Source organism: Oryctolagus cuniculus, chromosome X (genome assembly GCF_964237555.1).
Source record: "Oryctolagus cuniculus chromosome X, mOryCun1.1, whole genome shotgun sequence".
NCBI lineage: Eukaryota > Metazoa > Chordata > Mammalia > Lagomorpha > Leporidae > Oryctolagus > Oryctolagus cuniculus.
This window is the reverse complement of record NC_091453.1, coordinates 10,077,526-10,096,319: the sequence shown is the minus strand read 5'-3', so window position 1 is coordinate 10,096,319 and position 18,794 is coordinate 10,077,526. Positions and strand designations below refer to the sequence as shown.

At 44.3% G+C, this 18,794-nt stretch overlaps 1 protein-coding gene across 26 annotated transcripts in view; it reads left to right on the top strand.

The window, feature by feature from the left end:
- The window catches only part of APOO (apolipoprotein O), a 94,123-nt gene that overhangs the window by 45,110 nt on the left and 30,219 nt on the right, over positions 1 to 18,794 (top strand). For 21 of the 26 annotated variants that reach the window (XR_011385647.1, XR_007912140.2, XR_011385635.1 and 18 more), the window contains 2 exons: positions 3,416 to 3,507; positions 9,406 to 9,486. Coding sequence is in view for 12 of the 26 variants with exons in the window: in XM_051827635.2 (XP_051683595.1) it covers positions 3,416 to 3,507; positions 9,406 to 9,486 (173 nt within the window). In the remaining 14 variants the exon portion in view is untranslated. Of the gene's footprint in view, positions 1 to 3,415; positions 3,512 to 9,405; positions 9,487 to 18,794 lie in introns of all 26 variants that reach the window. The other 5 variants (XR_011385644.1, XR_011385645.1, XR_011385646.1 and 2 more) reach the window with 1 other exon arrangement.

Genomic DNA, 18,794 nt, shown 5'->3' with positions numbered 1-18,794 from the left:
CCTACATGGGGATTAAGTGCACAGTGACTCCTGTTGTTAATTGAACAATGAACACTCTTATGTATGACGTCAGTAATCACCTGAGGCTCTTGACAAGAGCTGCCAAGGCTATGGAAGTCTCTTGAGTCCACAATCTCCGTCAGTATTTAGACAAGGCCATAATCAAAGTAGAAGTTCTCTCCTCCCTTCAGAGATAGGTACCTCCTTTTTTGATGGCCCCTTCTTTCCACTGGGGTCTCACTCACAGAGATCCTTCATGCAGGACGTTTTTTTTGCCACAGTGCCTTGGCTTTCCATGCCTGAAATGCTTTCATGGGCTTTTCAGCCAGACCAAGATGCCTTAAGGGTTGATTCTGAAGTCAGAATGCTACTTAAAATAATTGTCATTCTGAGTCTGCTGTGTGGACTGCTTCCCATGTTGTAACATTCTCTCCTTTTTAGTTCTTTATTGTTATTACCAGACATTTATCTTATTTATATGATCCTTTTACCACATAATCCTATCTATATGGTCAATTTAACACTTAAGATGGCATTATTATCACCCTTTACTGACTCTTACTTCCAATGTCAGCTCCGTATGTCTCTTCCTGTTTCACCAGCTATCCATTTTCTTAACCTCACTGTCAGGTTTCTGTAAGCTCTGCACGCTGCTATCTGTTTGTTCCAGTCCCCTTTCTCCTACAGCCTCCAGCCTCCGACCTTCTAGCTTGAGACTTCAACATAGCCGGTGATTTGGGACTTCTTTCTACTTCTTGGGTTTGAGCCCCTTTTCCTGGTTTCCACATTACCTTCCCCTTGGTTTACTCTGCCAAGCTGTTGGACTACATGCTTAAGTCACTTTGAGAAAAGCACATGTGGAGGTAAACTTGTCAAGACCTTGCATGTGTGAAAATGACTTTCTCCCTTCATATCAAGTGTTAGTTTGGTTGAGCATAGAATTTGTTTTTCATGAAAACTCTGGAGGCCATGTTTTCTAGCATCCAGTGTTGCAGATGGGAATAGATAGCCAGTCTGAATGTTTGCTTCTTCCTGGAAGCCTTGAGAATCTTCTCTTAATCTTTACTATTCTGAATTTCCATGATGCTGTGAATGGATGCAGATGTTTTCATTCCTTGGTTGGACATTCTGCTGGCTTGCAGCCCTCTGCTGAGAAGGAAGATAATTTATCCTTGTGTCTTTGAAAGTTTGCTCTCATTCTTTTTGTTTTCGAAACTCACATTAATTAGTAGTTGGGTCATTTAAAATGACCCTATTTGTCTCTTTTTCTTGATTATTTTATTTTGTTCTATTCAACTTTTTACTTTGCTCACTTCCAAGCTCATTCTTGTTCTCTGAATGTTCTTTTTCCATAGACTTCTTTTTTTCTTTTAATGTAGCAGTTTTTTGAATTTATTTAATGATACTTAATGACAGGTTTAGCTTTGTTTTGAAGTTCTCTTTCCTGTGGGGTCACTTTTTAATTCTTGCTTGTCTTGGTCTTCTCTTTTATCTTGCACATTTTCCTCAAATTGACTGGTGATCCTTGGCTGTCTGGTCATGTTTCAGAATGGAGCAATTGAAATGCTAGGAAGAACTCTTTGTGCATGGGGAGGGGTGGGGTTTTGCTGATAGGCAGGTTCTCTTCCCCTTGGTGAGCTGGATGGGACTTGACCTTATATGGGAGTGCCGGTGCTCAGTGCTAATGTAAGGAGGGCTTTATGTGTAGGCACTGACACAAATGCTATCTCTTGCTCAGCCATCTATTTGGTTCTCAGCAGAAATTCTGTGGTGTTTCTTTAGTGATACCCTCTCCCTTTTTGAGAATTTGGCCATGGGGCAGGCATTTGGCACAGTGGTTAAGACATTACTCCAGATGCTGACATCTCAAGTCAGAGTGCTTGAGTTTGAGTTCTGGCTCTGCTTCTCATTCCAGCTTCCTGCTGATGTACACCCTGGGAGGCAGCAGATGGTGGCTCAAGTACTTGGGTTCCTGTCAACCACATAGGAGACTTAGGTGGAGTTCTGGGGTCATGGCTTTGGTTTGGTCCAGCTCTAGCAGTTGCAGACATTTAGTGAGTGAACTAGCAGTTGGAAGATATTTGTGTGTGTCTACCTTTGAAATACATACAAATTAAAAGTAAATAAATAAATTTTGTCTTGATGTGACTCCCTGGCTATGGATGGTGTGGGAGAAGGAACGGGTCAACTGGTCCATGCACAGTGCTTGCAGTTGTCCCCTGTCTTGATCCCTGGTTGCCAGGTCTGCTCCCTAAAATACCCACCATCCCTGCCTGGTGGGGTAGATCTGTTCTTTCCCCACCCCCCTCAAAGATTTATTTATTTATTTACTTGAAAGGCAGAGTAACAGAGAGGTGGGGGGGGGTCTTCCATCCAATGGTTCACTCCCCAGATGGCCACAATGGCCAGAGCTGAGCTGACCCAAAGCCAGGATTCAGGAGCTTCTTCCAGATCTCCCACGTGGGTGCAGGGGCCCAAGGACTTGGGCCATCTTCTACTGCTTTCCCAGGCCACAGCAGAGAGCTGATCAGAAGTGGAGCAGCTGAGACTTGAACCGGCGCCCATGTGGGATGCCAGCACTGCAGGCGGCTGCTTTACTGGCTACACCACAGTGCCAGCCCTTAGATCTGTTCTTTATTTGGCTGCAATCTCCTGAAGACTTCAAGGCTTTTTTTCTGTTTGTGCTCCATTTTGTGAAAATTCTTGAATACTTCCTACCTGCCAATGGCTTCTCCACACATTTACCCTTCGTTGTGGGTTTATTCATCTGTACTATTTTCTGTTACGGTTTTTTTAATGGAGTCTCAGGAAGGAGAAAGACAGGAACTCTTGTGTTTAGTATTTAAATAGGAAACCAGTTTGCCATCAAAGAATATAAACTGGAGAAACCAAAATACTGGTTTGTTTGTTTATTTTCAAAACAGTCTTTTTTTCTGCTTCCTTAGACGGGGTAGTTGTGTTGAAAACATTGCTGAGTGAAGGAAGCCAGTCACAAAGGACCATATGTTATATGATTCCTTTTATACAAAAGATCCAAAGTAGGCAAATCTGTAAGGATAAAAAGTAGATTAGTGGTTGCCTAGGGCAGGGGCTGGGCAGGGGTATTGGGCAGTGACTGCCAGTGGACCCCGGTTCTTTTAAGGATGATTAAAATGTTCTAAAAGTGACAGTGCTGATGGTTGCACCACTCTGAATGTACTGAAAGCCACTGTATACTTTAGATGAGTGAATTGTGTGAGTTCTCTCTCAATAAGTCTATAAAATGTTGTGGTTCTTTTTGGTATAATAGTATTATTAGGTACCTTCTCTCAATCTAGGACCAAAGAAATGTTACTCAGTATTAAACGTGTGCGGTAAATTGTGGTCATAAGGCCGATGAATCATCTAATGATGTTTCCGACCTTTGATTTGTTAGGTTCAAAAATAAAGAAGCTGGTGTATCCTCCTGGTTTCATGGGATTAGCTGCCTCTATCTATTACCCACAACAAACCATCGCATTTGCCCAGGTGAGTTAGCACCTGCGAGCCAGGGTGTCCTTCATTTTCTCCTATGAACAACATGAGTTTTCTCCTTAATTTTATTCTATTCTGCAGTTTGTTAACAATAGTTATTTATTTGAAAGGCAGAGAGAGAGAGAGAGAGAGAGACAGAGAGAACTTTCATTTGCTGATTCACTCCTCAAGTGCCTGCAATGGCCAAGACTGTGCCAGGACAGAGCCAAGAGCCTGGAACCCAATCCAAGTCTCCCATGTGTGTGACAGGGACCCACGTACTTAAGCCTTCACCTGCTGCCTCCCAGGGTGCATATTAGCAGCAGGAAGCTCGAATCTGGAGTGGAGCTGGACTTAAACCCTGGACTCCAGTGTGGGATGTTAATTGTGGCACCAATGCCTGCCCCTATTTTGCAGTTTTCTAACACTAGACTAAAATTTTTTGCACATATAAGATGAATTTTAGCAAGTGTAAGTGTTTTTCTCCACTATGTACCTCAGTTCTGGCCCTTCTTCCAATAATACCAGTATTTGGAGAATGTGCATTGATTTGAATATCAAAGAAAATTTATGATACTTTTTTGCGTACTTAGAAGTCTTAACTGAAATTCCCAAGCTGACCTTTGCTGGCTCTCAGCTGGGTCATTCTCAGCGTGAGCGTATCTGATCATAGCCTGTTCTCCGGGCTCACAGCTAGACTGTGTTCTGGCCTCCAAGCCTTCTCCCTGGTACTGGCGGTGCCCTTGCTTTCCATGCTAGGGACTTGGGGACATGTACTCCCCTCTGCTGGGAGCACCTTTCTTTGGACTCTCAATTTTCCGCGCCTTCCTTACCCTTCAGGCCTCAACTTGCTGATGTCCTGACAAGGAGGCAGATGACAGTGGCAGGCCACTTGAGTACAACCGAAGCAGCAGTTCTCAAAGCATGGTCTCCTGAACAGCACTATCAGCATCCCCTGGAGCTTGTTAGAGATGCAGCTTCTCAGGCCAGCTGAGTCAGACACAGAGGCTGGGGAGGGTTGGGGCCAGCAGCCTGTGTTGGAAGACTGACAAGAGCAAAGCAGGCTCTAGGTTTTGAGGTCCTGGGTGGGTGGCCTATGGAGCTATGGACCAGGTTGCCAGATTTGACACCTCACAGGGAGACTCCGTCACTGGAGGGGATGACCCTGTACTCACCAGAATTGGGCTCTGAGGACCTGAGCTACAGCAACTACATACTGAGTTCCCTGGATTTCTTGTGGCAGAACTGAGTCCAGGTTCCTGGATTGGGCTAGAGTTGTAGATGGGAATCCAGCGGCCCCAGCTGTGAGAGACTGATCGCTTTGGTGGCAGTTGCTGCTCAGATCTTTCCAACATCAACAAAATGAATGGAACTTGAGATTATTATGCTTGGTGAAATAAGCCGGACCCCGAAAGACAAATATCACACATTTTTTCTTATTTGTAGAAGTTAATATAAGGGCCAGTGCTCTGGCATAGTAGGCTAAGACTCCACTGTGGCACCAGTATCCCACGTGGGTGCCAATTCATGTCCTAGCTGCTCCACTTCTGATCCAGCTCCCTGCTATGGCCTGGGAAAGTAGTGGAAGATGACCCAAGTCCTTGGGACCCTGTACCAATGTGGGAGATCTGGAAGAAGCCCCTGGCTCCTGGCTTTGGATCAGCCCAGCTCTGGGCCATTGTGACCATCTGAGGAGTGAACCAGCGGATGGAAGACCTTTCTCTCTGTCCCTCCCTTTCTTTGTAACTGCCTTTCAAATAAATGAATAAAATCTTTAAAAAAAGACAGTACAAGACAATCTAGTTTAAAAAAAAGTTAATATAGAGTATAAAAATTATATGGCTGTCATATCATTTGCTGTATAGTTATAAGTATTGCTTCACTGAATCATGTACATGACAATGTACCCTTCTTTCCCACTCTGTGATCATTATCGTGAATTCCTTACTTTGCAATATTAATATCTGTTTTCAAGAAAAAATATATATGTGTATGTAGATAATGTTTACATATGAAGTGAATGTGGCAAAATGTTAAAAATTGATAGATTTGAAAGTTAAAAAAACTTAAAAAGAAGGAAAAGATCTTTCCAGCATGGCTTTGGCATTGTTTATAACAAACCTGGAGGCAGATAATTAATGTTCCCATCCCTGCTCCAGTCCTGACTCTTGTCAGTAACTCGGCTTGCCCTAGATAATAAAATAATTAAACATCTGTCAGTCTGTTTTGCTTTTGTATACGGCTGGGGTGGGAAGTGTGGGGCTAGGCTGTTGATTGAAAAGCAGATTTGGGGACTGGCGTTGTGGCATAGCAGGTGCAGCTGCCTCCTGTGATGCCAGCATCCCATATGGGTGCTAGTTCATGTCCCTGCGGTTCCACTTCTGATGCAGCTCCCTGCTAATGGCCTCTGAAAAGCACCAGAAGATGGTCCAAGTGTTTGGGCTCCTCCCACCTGTGTGCAAGACCCAGATGTAGCTCCTGGTTCCTGGCCCAGTCCTGGCTGTTGTAGCTATCTGGGGAGTGAACCAGCAGATGAAATCTCTCTCTCTCTCTCTCTCTCTCTCTCTCTGTGTGTGTGTGTCTCCCTCTCTCTATAACTCTGCTTTTCAAATAAATCTTTAAAAAAAAAAAAAAAGAAAAGCAGATGTGACTGCCCTCTGTGTGGAGGTCTTTTTGTGTTAACTGCTGCAGCATATATTGCAAAACATCTCTTTTTTTAAAAAGATTTACTTTATTTATTTGAAAGGCAGAGTGACAGCCGGCACCGCAGCTCACTAGGCTAATCCTCCGCCTGCAGCACCGGCACCCTGGGTTCTAGTCCCGGTCGGGGCGCCGGATTCTGTCCCGGTTGCTCCTCTTCCAGACCAGCTCTCTGCTGTGGCCTGGGAAGGCAGTGGAGGATGGCCCAAGTGCTTGGGCCCTGCACCCGCATGGGAGACCAGGGGGAAGCACCTGGCTCCTGGCTTCGGATTGGCGCAGTGCCGGCCATAGCGGCCATTTGGGGGGTGAACCAATGGAAGGAAGACCTTTCTCTCTCTCTCTTTCACTGTCTAACTCTGCCTGTCAAAAAAAAAAAAAAAAAAAAAAAAAGAGAGAGAGAGAGAGAGAGACAGAGTGACACAGAGGAGGAGAAAAAGAGATCTATCTGCTGATTTACTTACCAGATGGTTGCAACAGCCGGAAGACTGAAACCAGGAACGAAGAACTCCATTTGGGTCTCCCACATGGGTGGCAAGGACCCAAGCACCTGTGCCATCCTCTGTTGGTTTCCCAGGCTAAATCAGTAGAGGGGAGCTAAATCAGAAGTGGACAGCCAGCACTTAAACCCGTGCTCACATATGGGATGCTGACCTTATTGGTGACAGCTTGGCCTACTGTACCACAATGCCGGTCTTGGGGAACATCTCTTGTATTCACAACCTAGATAGTAAATTTGTGTTGCATTCTTACTTATTTTTAAATTCAGTGGGAAAGAATTCGTTGTTTGTACATCAGATAAGCCAGAACTAAACAATTAACTATTTTCACTACATATAGGAGGCTACTTCAAAAAGTTCATAGAAAATGGAATTGAAAGATAACGTTTATTTTGTTGTAGAAAAATTTTGAGATCCATGCATACTTTTATCATGATATACATGTTCCATGAACTTTTTTTATTATAAAGATTTAATTAATTGAAAGGCAGAATTACAGAAAGAGGGAGAGAGAAACAGAGGGAGAGAGAGATCTTTATCTGTTGGCTCACTCCCCAAGTGCCTGCAATGGCTGGGCTAACCAGGTCAAAGCTAGGACCCCAGCACTCCATCCAGGTCTCCCACAGTGGTGGCAGGGGCCCAAGCACTTGGGTCATCATCTGCTGCTTTTCCTGGCACGTTAGCAGGGAGCTGGATCGGAAGTGGAGCAGTTAGGATAATGGCGGCTTAACTCGCTGTGCCACAAAGCCAGCCCCTCCATGAACTTTTTGAAGTGAGCTGGTAAAACATCAGTGATGTATTTGACATTACAGAAAAGTTCTGGATACAGATAGTAATGAAGATTGTACAACACTGTGAATATACGTAATGCCACTGAATTGTATACCTAAAAATGGTTAAAATGGTAAAATTTCTTTTATATGTATTTTAACACAATGAAACCAACCACTTTTACCAAAATAAAACCAAAAAATGAAAAAAAATCATTAACTAAAAGAAATTTTCTGATACTGTTTCAGTATTGTTTAGATTTCCTTTTGTGAATATCCTGATCTATTATATGCCACTTAATTGCTTATGTTTTGTTTTCTGTTCAGTCGCTTTAGCTAAAAGTTCTAAAAGAAAATCCTTAGATTTATGGAGAATGGTACTTTTCCTCTGAGAGACGTAAAATACTTGGAACAGTACCATATAGAACGGGTCTTCAAAAAACTCATGAAAAATGTGTATTATGGGGGGCTGGCACTGTGGCATAGAAGGTTCAAGTCCTGGGTGTTCCACTTCTGATCCAGCTCCCTACTAATGTGCCTGGGAAAGTGGTGGAGGATGGCCCAAGTGCTTGGACCTCTCCACCCATGTGGGAGTCCTGGATGAAGCTTCTTGCTTCTGCCTGATCCAGCCCTGGCTCTTGTGGTCATTTAGGAAGTGAACCAGCAGATGGAAGATCTCTGTCTCTCTCTGCCTCCGGTTTTCCTTCTCCGTAACTCTGACTTTCAAATACATAAATAAATAAATCTTTTTTAAAATGTGCATTATGAAAACACTATGTGCTTAGATTTCAAAAACTTTTTGTATCCAAGCAAATATATCTTTTAATTCAGATTTCCATGAACTTTTTGCAGTACCCTCATATGTGCTAAATGTTCAGCATGTCTACCAGTGAGTCTGAGCATCATAGCCTATTGTTTATTTTAAGAACAGTAGGAGCAACTGGAAGAATATGACTTGTCAGAAATTAGCATGTTGCAAAGACTCCTGAGTTTACTAGTGCTACAACCTAAGACTTGGCCTCCGAGTGTTTCCTTGCGGTTTCGTCTCTACCACACAGCGTTACACAGGCTAGAGATCATTCCGGTGAAAGTGCTGTATCAACTACAATGCTATACAAAGATCAGTTTTTTTTTTAAAGATTTATTTATTTGAAAGGCAGAGTTACAGAGAGAAACAGAGGTCTTTGGTTCGCTGGTTCACAACCTAGTGCTCCCAACTGCTGGGGCTGGGCCAGGCTGAAGCCAGGAGCCTGAAGCTCTATTTGGGTCTCTTACGTGGGTGCAGGGTCCCAAGCACTTGGGCCATCCTCTGCTGTTTTCCCAAGCACATTATCAGGGAGATGGATCAGAAGTGGAGCAGCCAGGACTCAATCTAGCCACCCATATGGTGCAGTGGGTTAAGCTGTTACCTGCGGCGCCGTCATCCCATGTGTGCATTGGTTTGAGTCCCAGCTGCTCCATTTCCAATCTGCCTCTGTGCTAATGTGCCTGGATAAGCAGTGGAAGATGGCCCAAGTGCTGGGGTCCCTGTACCCACGTGGGAGACCTGGGTCAAGTTCATGGTTTTGGTGTGGCCCAGCCCTCTGCCATTGTGGCCATTTGGAAAATGAACCAGTGAATGGAAACACTCTCTCTGGCTCTTGCCCCCCCCCCCTTCTTCCTCTCCCTCTTCCTCCCCTCTCTGTAACTCTGTCTCTGAAATAAAATAAATCTTTTATATAAAAAAAGATAACTGTACCCAGCTAGAATAGTTTTTCTTCTTTGTCTTTCTTAGTATATTTTAGTAGGTTATATTCTACAGTTTTAATGTATATTTCCTGAGACTTCTTGTAATACTCACATTCTCAAATAACAGTTCTTTTGGAAATGAAAAAAGGAAACAAAATCATCTATCCATACAAAGTCATGTGTGGACTAACAACAGATCTTTTCTGTTCTGTTTCAAGGTCAGTGGGGAGAAATTGTATGACTGGGGTTTACGAGGATATATCGTTGTAGAAGATTTGTGGAAGGAGAACTTTCAAAAGGTAAGAAAAATCATTTTCATTATCTTCTTTCACTTTAAATATGGGATTTCTGTAGGGTTTTGTAAAATATTGCATAACCCTGTTTGCTTTACTTTTTCTCTTTTTTAAAAAAAATTTTGTTTATTGGAAAGGCTGAGAGGGTAGGCGATATCTTCCACCTGCTCTTTGATGCCCTAAATGCCCACAACAGCCAGGAGCTGAGAACTCAGTCCAGTTCTCCCACATGAGTGGCAGAAGCCCAACTACTTGAGCCATTACCACTGCCTTCCAGGGTACACATTAGCAGAAAGCTGGAATCAGGAGTGGAGGCTGGACTTGAACTCAGGCATTTCAGCAGGGGATGTGCCTGTTGTAATTGGACTCTTAACCAAATGGCTGCCCCTAAAAATATGCTTTAAAATATTTGTAGTGAGGGGCTGGTGCTGTGGCATAGCAGGTTAAAGCTCTGGCCTGAAGCACTGGCATCCCACATGGGTGCTGGTTTAAGTCCCAGCTGCTCCACTCCAGCTTCCTGCTAATGTGGCTGGGAAAGCAGCAGAAGATGGCCCAAGTCTTTGGGCCTCTGTACCCATGTGGGAGACCCAGAAGAAGCTCCTGACTCCTTACTTCGGATTGGCTCAGCTTCGGCCATTGCAGCCATTTGGGGAGTGAACCAGTGGGTGGAAGACCAACCTCCCTTTCTCTTGCTCTTTCAAATAAATATAATAGATCTTTAAAAAAATATATTAATAGTGATCTCAAAATTGCAATCCAGAATTTTGTACTAGAATTTGAAGGTAACGTTATAGAATAAATTATAAGCCCTCCTCATTGTTTACAAAATTAATCTTCCAGTGAAATCTTAAGACTGATTTTTGGACTCATGCTATCTAGAGGAATGAGTCCCTTGGGAGCCTGTTGAAGCCAGCTCTGAAGTTGAATTTCTGTATCGGTATCAAGTGTCCCTTGGCAAGCCCCTTTAAAGAATAAACACTAACAGCTTTATTTTCATTTCTCTGACATTTTCTTTGGAAGCTTTCTTTCCTGTTTAAAAACTTAGTTAAGTCCACACTGAATTTTATATGGGAAAGGAAATAAAATGTCAGAAAAACTATACACAGCCCTAGATGGAAACGTGGAAAGTGAAATGAAATCAGCCCTGGCTGCCAAATGCTTCCTGCAGTTATGACCACAGACAGGCACACCAGAGCCAGAGGCGGTCCCCCAGGTGCCCCTGTGGGGTTATTGTGGTGTCTATGTAGACACATGTGCATACTCAAGGTACAGTGAGGGGCCCAGGGAGCACCTTTCTCTGGCCACTTTGAGAGTTCAGCCCAGAGCAGGAGCAAAGGGACTGTGATTGGAACGTGAGTTAACCAGGCCAGCATTTTGTGGGATGGGAAAGATGAGGTATTAAACCCGTTTGAATTGACATGCAGGTCTTTGGGGAGTGGACTGGCAAAGATTTCCATTAACTCACGGTTGGTTTGCGTTTCTTCCGCTGCTCTTTCATACCTTTGCCCTCTTCAGAGTCATTGACAATGCAGAGTGTCCTTCCATTCGTTTACTCTGCAAGCATGATTTTTCTGATCTGTCTGTCCTCAGTAGAAGTTAATAAAATTAATATTGACTGCATTAAATATTTACTACAAGTTTTTAAAATTTGTTTTCATTTTTTATTTGAAAGGCAGAGCAACAGAGACAAGAGAGTTCCCATCTGCTGGTTCAAATCCCCAAATGCCTACAATAACTGGGACTGGGCCAAGCCAAAGCTGGGAGCCCAAAACTCATTCTGGATTTCCCAAGTGGGTTTCAGGGACCCAGCTGCTTGCACCATCACCTGCTGCCTTGCAAGATGTGCCTTAGCAAGAAGCAAAAATCAAGAATGGAGCTGGGATTCAAACCCAGGCACTCCGATATAGAATGCAGTAGTCTGAAGCAACAGCTTAATTGCTGTGCCAGACACCTGCTCTGACTAAAAGTTTCTTCAAATGAAAAGTAGCAGAAGGCTCTGTCAATTCAAAATCCCATCCATTTTATTTCAGGAATTTTTTTTAAGATTTATTTATTTATTTGAAAGTTAGAGTTAAACAGAGAGAGGAGAGGCAAAAAGAGAGAGAGAGGTGTCTTCCATCCGCTGGTTCACTCCCCAGTTGGCTGCAGTGGCCGGAGCTGCGCCGATCCGAAGCCAGGAGCCAGGAGCTTCTTCTGGGTCTCCCAGATGGGTGCAGGGGCCCAAGGACTTGGGCCATCTTCTACTGCTATCTCAGGTCATAGCAGAGAGCTGGATCGCAAGTGGAGCAGCTGGGACTAGAACCAGCACCCATATGGGATGCCGGCGCTTCAGGCCAGGGCGGTAACCCACTGTACCACAGCACTGAGACTTAAGGAATTATTTGATCTTGAATTACTATTGTTTTTTTGTTTTGTTTTGTTTTTATCACTTCACCTTTCTGCCTTGTTGGGGTTTGTAGATTTCAGGATTTTTTTTTTTTTGATAGAGTGGACAGTGAGAAAGAGAGACAGAGAGAAAGGTCTTCCTTTGCCGTTGGTTCACCCTCCAATGGCCACCGTGGCTGGCGCGCTGCGGCCAGTGCACCGCGCTGATCTGATGGCAGGAGCCAGGTGCTTCTCCTGGTCTCCCATGCGGGTGCAGGGCCCAAGCACTTGGGCCATCCTCCACTGCACTCCCTGGCCACAGCAGAGAGCTGGCCTGGAAGAGGGGCAACCGGGACAGAATCCAGTGCCCCGACCGGGACTAGAACCCGGTGTGCCGGCGCTGCAAGGCGGAGGATTAGCCTAGTGAGCTGCGGCGCCGGCCAGGATTTTGTTTTTTATGAGAGTGAAGATTTGAGCTACTTGGAACAGAAATCTTTTTTAGGGATCTAGAGCTGAATATCTTTTCTTAAAGACTATAAAATAATATATAATCTAATAAAGGAGATAAGGAAAGCACACAACCAAAATATAAGGCAAAACTACTAAGGGCCAGAAGATAGTAACAAGAAAAAATGTAAGATTTTTGGATGAGGAAGTCTGTCTCTTTGAAGGGAATTGGGGGACACTTTATGGAGATTTTAGTTTCTTAGCTTATTTAGAGGCTCGTTTTCTTTCTTTCTTTCTTTCATTTTATTTTATTTATTTTAGAGTTAGAGTTACTGACAGTGAGAAGGAGAAAGAGAGAAAGGTCTTCCATCCACTGGTTCACTCCCCAGATGGCCACTATGGCCAGAGCTGCGTTGATCTGAAGCCAGGAGCCAGGAGCTTCCTCCAGTCTCCCACATGGGTGCAGGGGCCCAAGGACTTGGGCCATCTTCTATTGCTTTCCCAGACCATAGCAGAGCTGGATCGGAAGAGGAGCAGCTGGGACTAGAACTGGCACCCATATGGAATGCCAGTGCTTCAGGCCAGGACATTAACCCTCTGTGCCATAGTGCTGGCCCCTAGAGGATGGTTTTCAAAGCAGGCTTTTTTTTTTTTTTTTAACAGGCAGAGTTAGTGAGAGAGAGAGTTATAGAAATTGAGAGAGACAGAGAGAAAGGTCTCCCTTCCATTGGTTCACTCCCCTAATGGCCGCTATGGCCGGCGCGCTGTGCTGATCTGAAGCCAGGAGCCAGGTACTTCCTCCCGGTCTCCCATGCACGTGCAGGGGCCCAAGCACTTGGGCCATCCTCCACTGCCCTCCCAGGCCACAGCAGAGAGCTGGACTGGAAGAGGAGCAACCGGGACTAGTACCCAGCGCCCCAACTGGGACTAGAACCCGGGGTGCCGGCGCCACAGGTGGAGAATTAGCCAAGTGAGCCATGGCACGGGCCAAAGCAGGCTTTAATTACCAGTTTCAATTAGGCATCATCTGATTCCTAGGTGTTTGTACTCTAAGAACGTAACAGATGTCCTTGCTGTTGGTTATACACAAAGAAATGTGTGGATGTGTTTAAAGCAGGTCCTGGGGTGGACATTCAGCACAGTGATTAAAATGCTGCTTTAGATGCCTGCATCCCATCTCAGAGTGCCTGGATTCAAGTCCCAGCTCCACTTCCCGTTCCAGCTTCCTGCTAACACACCCCCTGGGAGGCAGCAGGTGGTGGCTCATATATTTGGGTCTCTGCCACCTGTGTGAGAGACCTAGGTTGCATGTCAGGCTCTTGGCTTTGACCTAGCTGAGCCCTGGCTGTTGCAGGCATTTGGAGTTTGAACCAGTCGATGGGAGCTCCCACTTTCTCTCTCTCTCTGTGTGTCTCTCTCTCTATGTATGTGTGTGTGTTTGTGTGTGTGTGTCTGTTTGTGTCTCTGTCTCTCTGCCTTTCAAATAAAATGAAAATGAATTTTTAAGAATACCTGAACTTGGCCAGCGCCGTGGTTCACTTGGCTAATCCTCCACCTTGCAGCACCGGCACCCCGGGTTCTAGTCCCGGCCGGGGCGCTGGATTCTGTCCCGGTTGCCCCTCTTCCAGGCCAGCTCTCTGCTGTGGCCAGGGAGTGCAGTGGAGGATGGCCCAAGTGCTTGGGCCCTGCACCTGCATGGGAGACCAGGAGAAGCACCTGGCTCCTGGCTTCGGATCGGCACAGCGCGCCGGCCGTGGCAACCATATAGGGGGTGAACCAATGGAAGGAAGACCTTTCTTTCTGACTCTCTCTCTCTCTCTCTAACTCTGCCTGAACTTATTCTTTAAAAAAAAAAAAGGCAGGGTCCTGACATTTTTAAAAGGTGTGAATGATGACTCAATTCTTAATTGTTACTTCCTGTGAGGCTGTAGTAGTCTGAATTACCCAGACAGGTCTGTGGCATTTTGCTGTCCTGCCACATGCCTTCTCCTTTTTAGAACTTGATTATAGATGTTTGTACTGAGTCTTCTACCAGTAAAGTTTGGATGAGGTCGTCTTTCAGCCTGTCATCATCATTACTCAAGAAGAATTTATCTGCTTCAGCTAAAATGAACTCTGTCAAAATTGTGAAGCAAAGATAGGTGTGTCTAGAAATAGTGTCATCATCATGTGGTCTAAGGCTTAGTTTTTTTTTTAAGATTTATTTATTTTATTTGAAAGTCAGAGTTACACAGAGTGAGGAGAGGCAGAGAGAGAGAGAGAGAGGGAGAGAGAGAAAGAGAAAGAGGTCTTCCATCCGCTGGTTCATGCCCCACTTGGCCACAAAGGCCGGAGCTGTGCTGATCCAAAGCCAGGAGCCAGGAGCTTTTTCCAGGTCTCCCACATGGGTGCAGGGGCCCAAGGACTGGGGCCATCTTCTACTGCTTTCCCAGCCCATAGCAGAGAGCTGAAACAGAAGTGGAGCAGCAGGGACTCAAACAGGGGCCCATATGGGATGCTGGCAATGCAGGCAATGGCTTTACTGACTAAGCTACAGTGACAGCCCCCTAGGGCTTAGTTTTTTGATAAAAGAATATATAAGGGAAGGCATTTAGTACAGCAGTTAAGGCCCTCGTGGGACACCCACATCCCTCATTGAAGTGCCTGGTTTGAGGTCCCAGTTCCATTTCCTTCTGGCAGCAAATGGTGCTCAATTACTTGGGTCCCTGTCATCCACATGAGACCTAGATTGAGATTGGGGTACTTAGTGTTGACCTGGCCTAACCCTGGATATCATGGGTATTGGGGAGTGAACCAGCAGATGAAAGTGTTCTCCCTCCCTCCCTCCCTCCCTCCGTGTGTCTGTCTGTCTGTCTCTCTCTCTCTCTCTCTCTATATATATATATATGCCTGTGTCTGTCTTTCTGCCTTTCAAGTAAAATGAAGGTAATTTTTTAAAAAAGAATATATAGCATGCATATACAGTTTACAGTCCAGCAATATAATGGCTGCACACATATCAACCATCTACCTTTTTTTTTTTAAATTTTTTTTTTTGACAGACAGAGTGGACAGTGAGAAAGAGACAGAGAGAAAGGTCTTCCTTTGCCGTTGGTTCACCCTCCAATGGCCGCCGCAGCTGGCGCGCTGCGGCCGGCGCACCACTCTGATCTGAAGGCAGGAGCCAGGTGCTTCTCCTGGTCTCCCATGGGGTACAGGGCCCACGCACTTGGGCCATCCTCCACTGCACTCCCGGGCCACAGCAGAGAACTGGCCTGGAAGAGGGGCAACCGGGACAGAATCCAGCCCCGACCAGGACTAGAACCCGGTGTGCCGGCGCCGCAAGGCAGAGGATTAGCCTAGTGAGCCACGGCGCTGGCCACCATCTACCTTTAAAACAGGAAATTAGCAGTGCCTTCCCCATCCTTCGTTGGCCTGTCCATTCCCCAAGGGATCCACTATCTGGAATTGTGTGTTTTTCTTTCCTTTGCTTTTCTTTAGACTTTTCTTTTGGTCTAATTATATATTCATTCTAAAACACTATAGTTGTATTTGTCTGTTTTTTTTTCCTTTATAATATAAATAAACACACCAAATGTGAATATAAATAGAGAGTTTATCTAGACAGAATCTTGGATATGTGTTATTTTTCAACCAGACTTGTTCCCTTAATATTACATTTATGGGCCATGGATGGCAGTTTATTCATTTCACTGCTGTGGACTACTTCTTGTGGGAACTTCCCATGTTGATAGCTAGTTGGGTGGTTTCAGGATGTTGCCATACACACATAGCTGTGAGCATTTTGATACTGCTTCATGATTGTGAGAGTTTTCTAACCATGGATTCCTGGTTCATAGAGTCTGTACATCTTCAGCTTTACCAGATGATGCCAAATTATTGCTTTCTATTTTTTCCAGTCTGCTGTCTTTAAATCATTTTTCATCGCTAAGGGTGTGTTTGTATAGCTTTACTTTATTCCATAATTTTAATTTTAAAAAATTTCAAAAGGGCAGACCTGTTGTTCCATTTGTTATATGTACACTTACTTTCCTCAACTATTTGAGAATTAATGGATTTAAAAATGCTAATTAGTGAATTTAAATGAAAGGTATATTAATTTTATCATGCATATTATAAAAAACTATGTAGATTTCAAAATTTTTTGCACAAAAATGAACCTTTTAGAATATTTATTTGAAAAACAGAGAGCAAGGAATGGGGCCAGAGAGACAGATAGACACATGTACATAGAGGTCTTTATGCACTGGGTCACTCCCCAAATCCTGCGACAGCCAGGGCTGGGCCAGACCAAAGCCAGAATAACTGCTGTCCTGACTTTTATTGTAGTAACCTTGTTTTTCTTTATAGCTTTATCACCTAAGTATTCATTCCTGTGACTTTATTCTTGCCCATTATTTTGACTTCTATGCCTTATAACTATTTGTTATTTCTTCTTTTAAGATTCTCTTAGTCTGCAGATTCCCCTACCAGCCTTTTTATTCCCTTATAATATGTTAAAAGAACCTGGCATATTTGGCCTATAGAGTTTGTACCAGTTTAGGTTTTGCTGATCGCACACTTATGGTGCAGTTTTACATGTTTAGCAGCTGGATCCAGAGGCCGTTCAGCCCAATTCACATTGCATCTTTTGGGCAAGTCTGTAGATCTGTGTAGGCACCTGTCTGGTGTTCGCTTTGCTTTCTTGGTGTTAACAGCTGTTGATGCTCAGTGCTATGTCTGTTGAATCACAGGGCTTGGGAAATGGTGATACTCTTCTGTTATCTCACCTTCATTTATTAGCTGGACTGCTTTGCTAAGGAACCCCTTCCCTTCATCTCTTACTTATAGTTTACACAGGAAAGAACAGGAGAAATGCTGGATTTTTTTTGAAGATTTATTTATTTGAAAGAATTAGAGAGAGAGAGAAACAGAGAGAGGGAGAGAGTGAAACAGAGACAGACAAGACTGAGACAGACAGACTGACAGACACACAGAGAAACAGATCTTCCATCCGCTGGTTCATTCGCCAGATGGCTGCAACAGCCAGGGCTACCCCAGGTCGAAGCCAGGAGCCAGAAACTTCATCCAGGTCTTCTGTGTGGGTGGCAAGGGCCCAGGTAGTTTGGCCATTTTCCACTGCTTTCCCAGGTGCGTTAGCAGGGAGCTGGATTGCAAATAGAGTAGCTGGGACTCCAGCTGGTGCACACATAGGATGCTGGTGCTGCAAGCCATGGCTTAACCCTCTGCACCACAACGCTGGCCCCCTCTTACCCTTTTTAAAGTTCCGGTTGTCTCATTTTTCTAGTCATTGCCTCTGAGTTATTTTGATGTGCCTCAAGCAGTCTGAGGTGGTTTTCTCACTAACTGATGTGTCAGCATGTTCCCAGAATTTCTTATCATCGTGATTTTAATTTGCATTTCCCTCATTCCTAATGTGGTTGAGCATCTTTTCACATGTTTGTTGGTTTCTTCTTGAAATACCTGTTCATGTCTTTTGACCATTTTCTCCATGGGTCATTTATTCCGTGTTGACTTATAGGGGTTCTTTTTTTTCTTTTTTTTTTTTGTAGATAATAATATTTTTGTCCCAAGTTTGAGGATGTTGTCTCCCAAGTAGGGGTTATCTTTTCAGTTTCTGTGTCTGCCGAGGATCAGAAGTTCTTCTTGTAGTTGATTGATCGGTCTGTTCCCATTAGGGCTTTCACTCTTTGAGCTTAGTTGCTGATCCGAAACCCTTTCAGAATAGTGCCAGCCCCAGCTCTGTGCATCAGAGGTGGAGGTCATTTGCAGGTGTCAGTCTTCAGGGCCACGGAGGGCTCTTGGAATCATCTTGTAATTAATTAAACACAGGAGTATGTCTCAGTAAGTGTCATATTTTAGTTTTTCACTAGTTTTTAGAAAACTCAACAAGTTACCATCAAAGATTGTAGAATGACTGTTAAAGGCCAACAATGAGTTATTTAAAGGGCAGGAAAATACGTAAGGTAACATAAGCTGGTTCTCAACATGCAAACTGAGCAGACCTTCTAAAACGGAGTTGTTCATAGCTTTATTCAGGCCCTTGCTGGCTCAGCAGGAAAATGAAAGGGAAGCAGCAGTCAGCGCCCTGAATAAACATGCCCTGCTTTCTCGCCCTCCACTCAGAATTCCTCAGCTCTCTAAACACCAGGCGTATTTGGCTGACAGTAGGTGAGGTGATTTTTAAAATGTCTTTTAAAGAAACGAATCACAGGACGAAAATTTTGCAAAATTCTACTTATATGAGGTAGCTAAAATAGATTGATAGAAGCAGAGAGTAAGGCAATTGCCAGGGGCCCAGGGGTGGGAGAAATGGGGAGTTGCTAATCAACAGGTATAAAGTTTCAGTTATACAAGATGAATAAGTTCTAGAGACCTGTTGTACAGCCTTGAACCTATAGATAGTAATACTGTATAACACACTTAAAAATCTGTTCAGAACGGGCAGGCATTTAGCCTAGCAGTTAAGATACCTGCATCCCATTGATATGCCTAGATTCAGT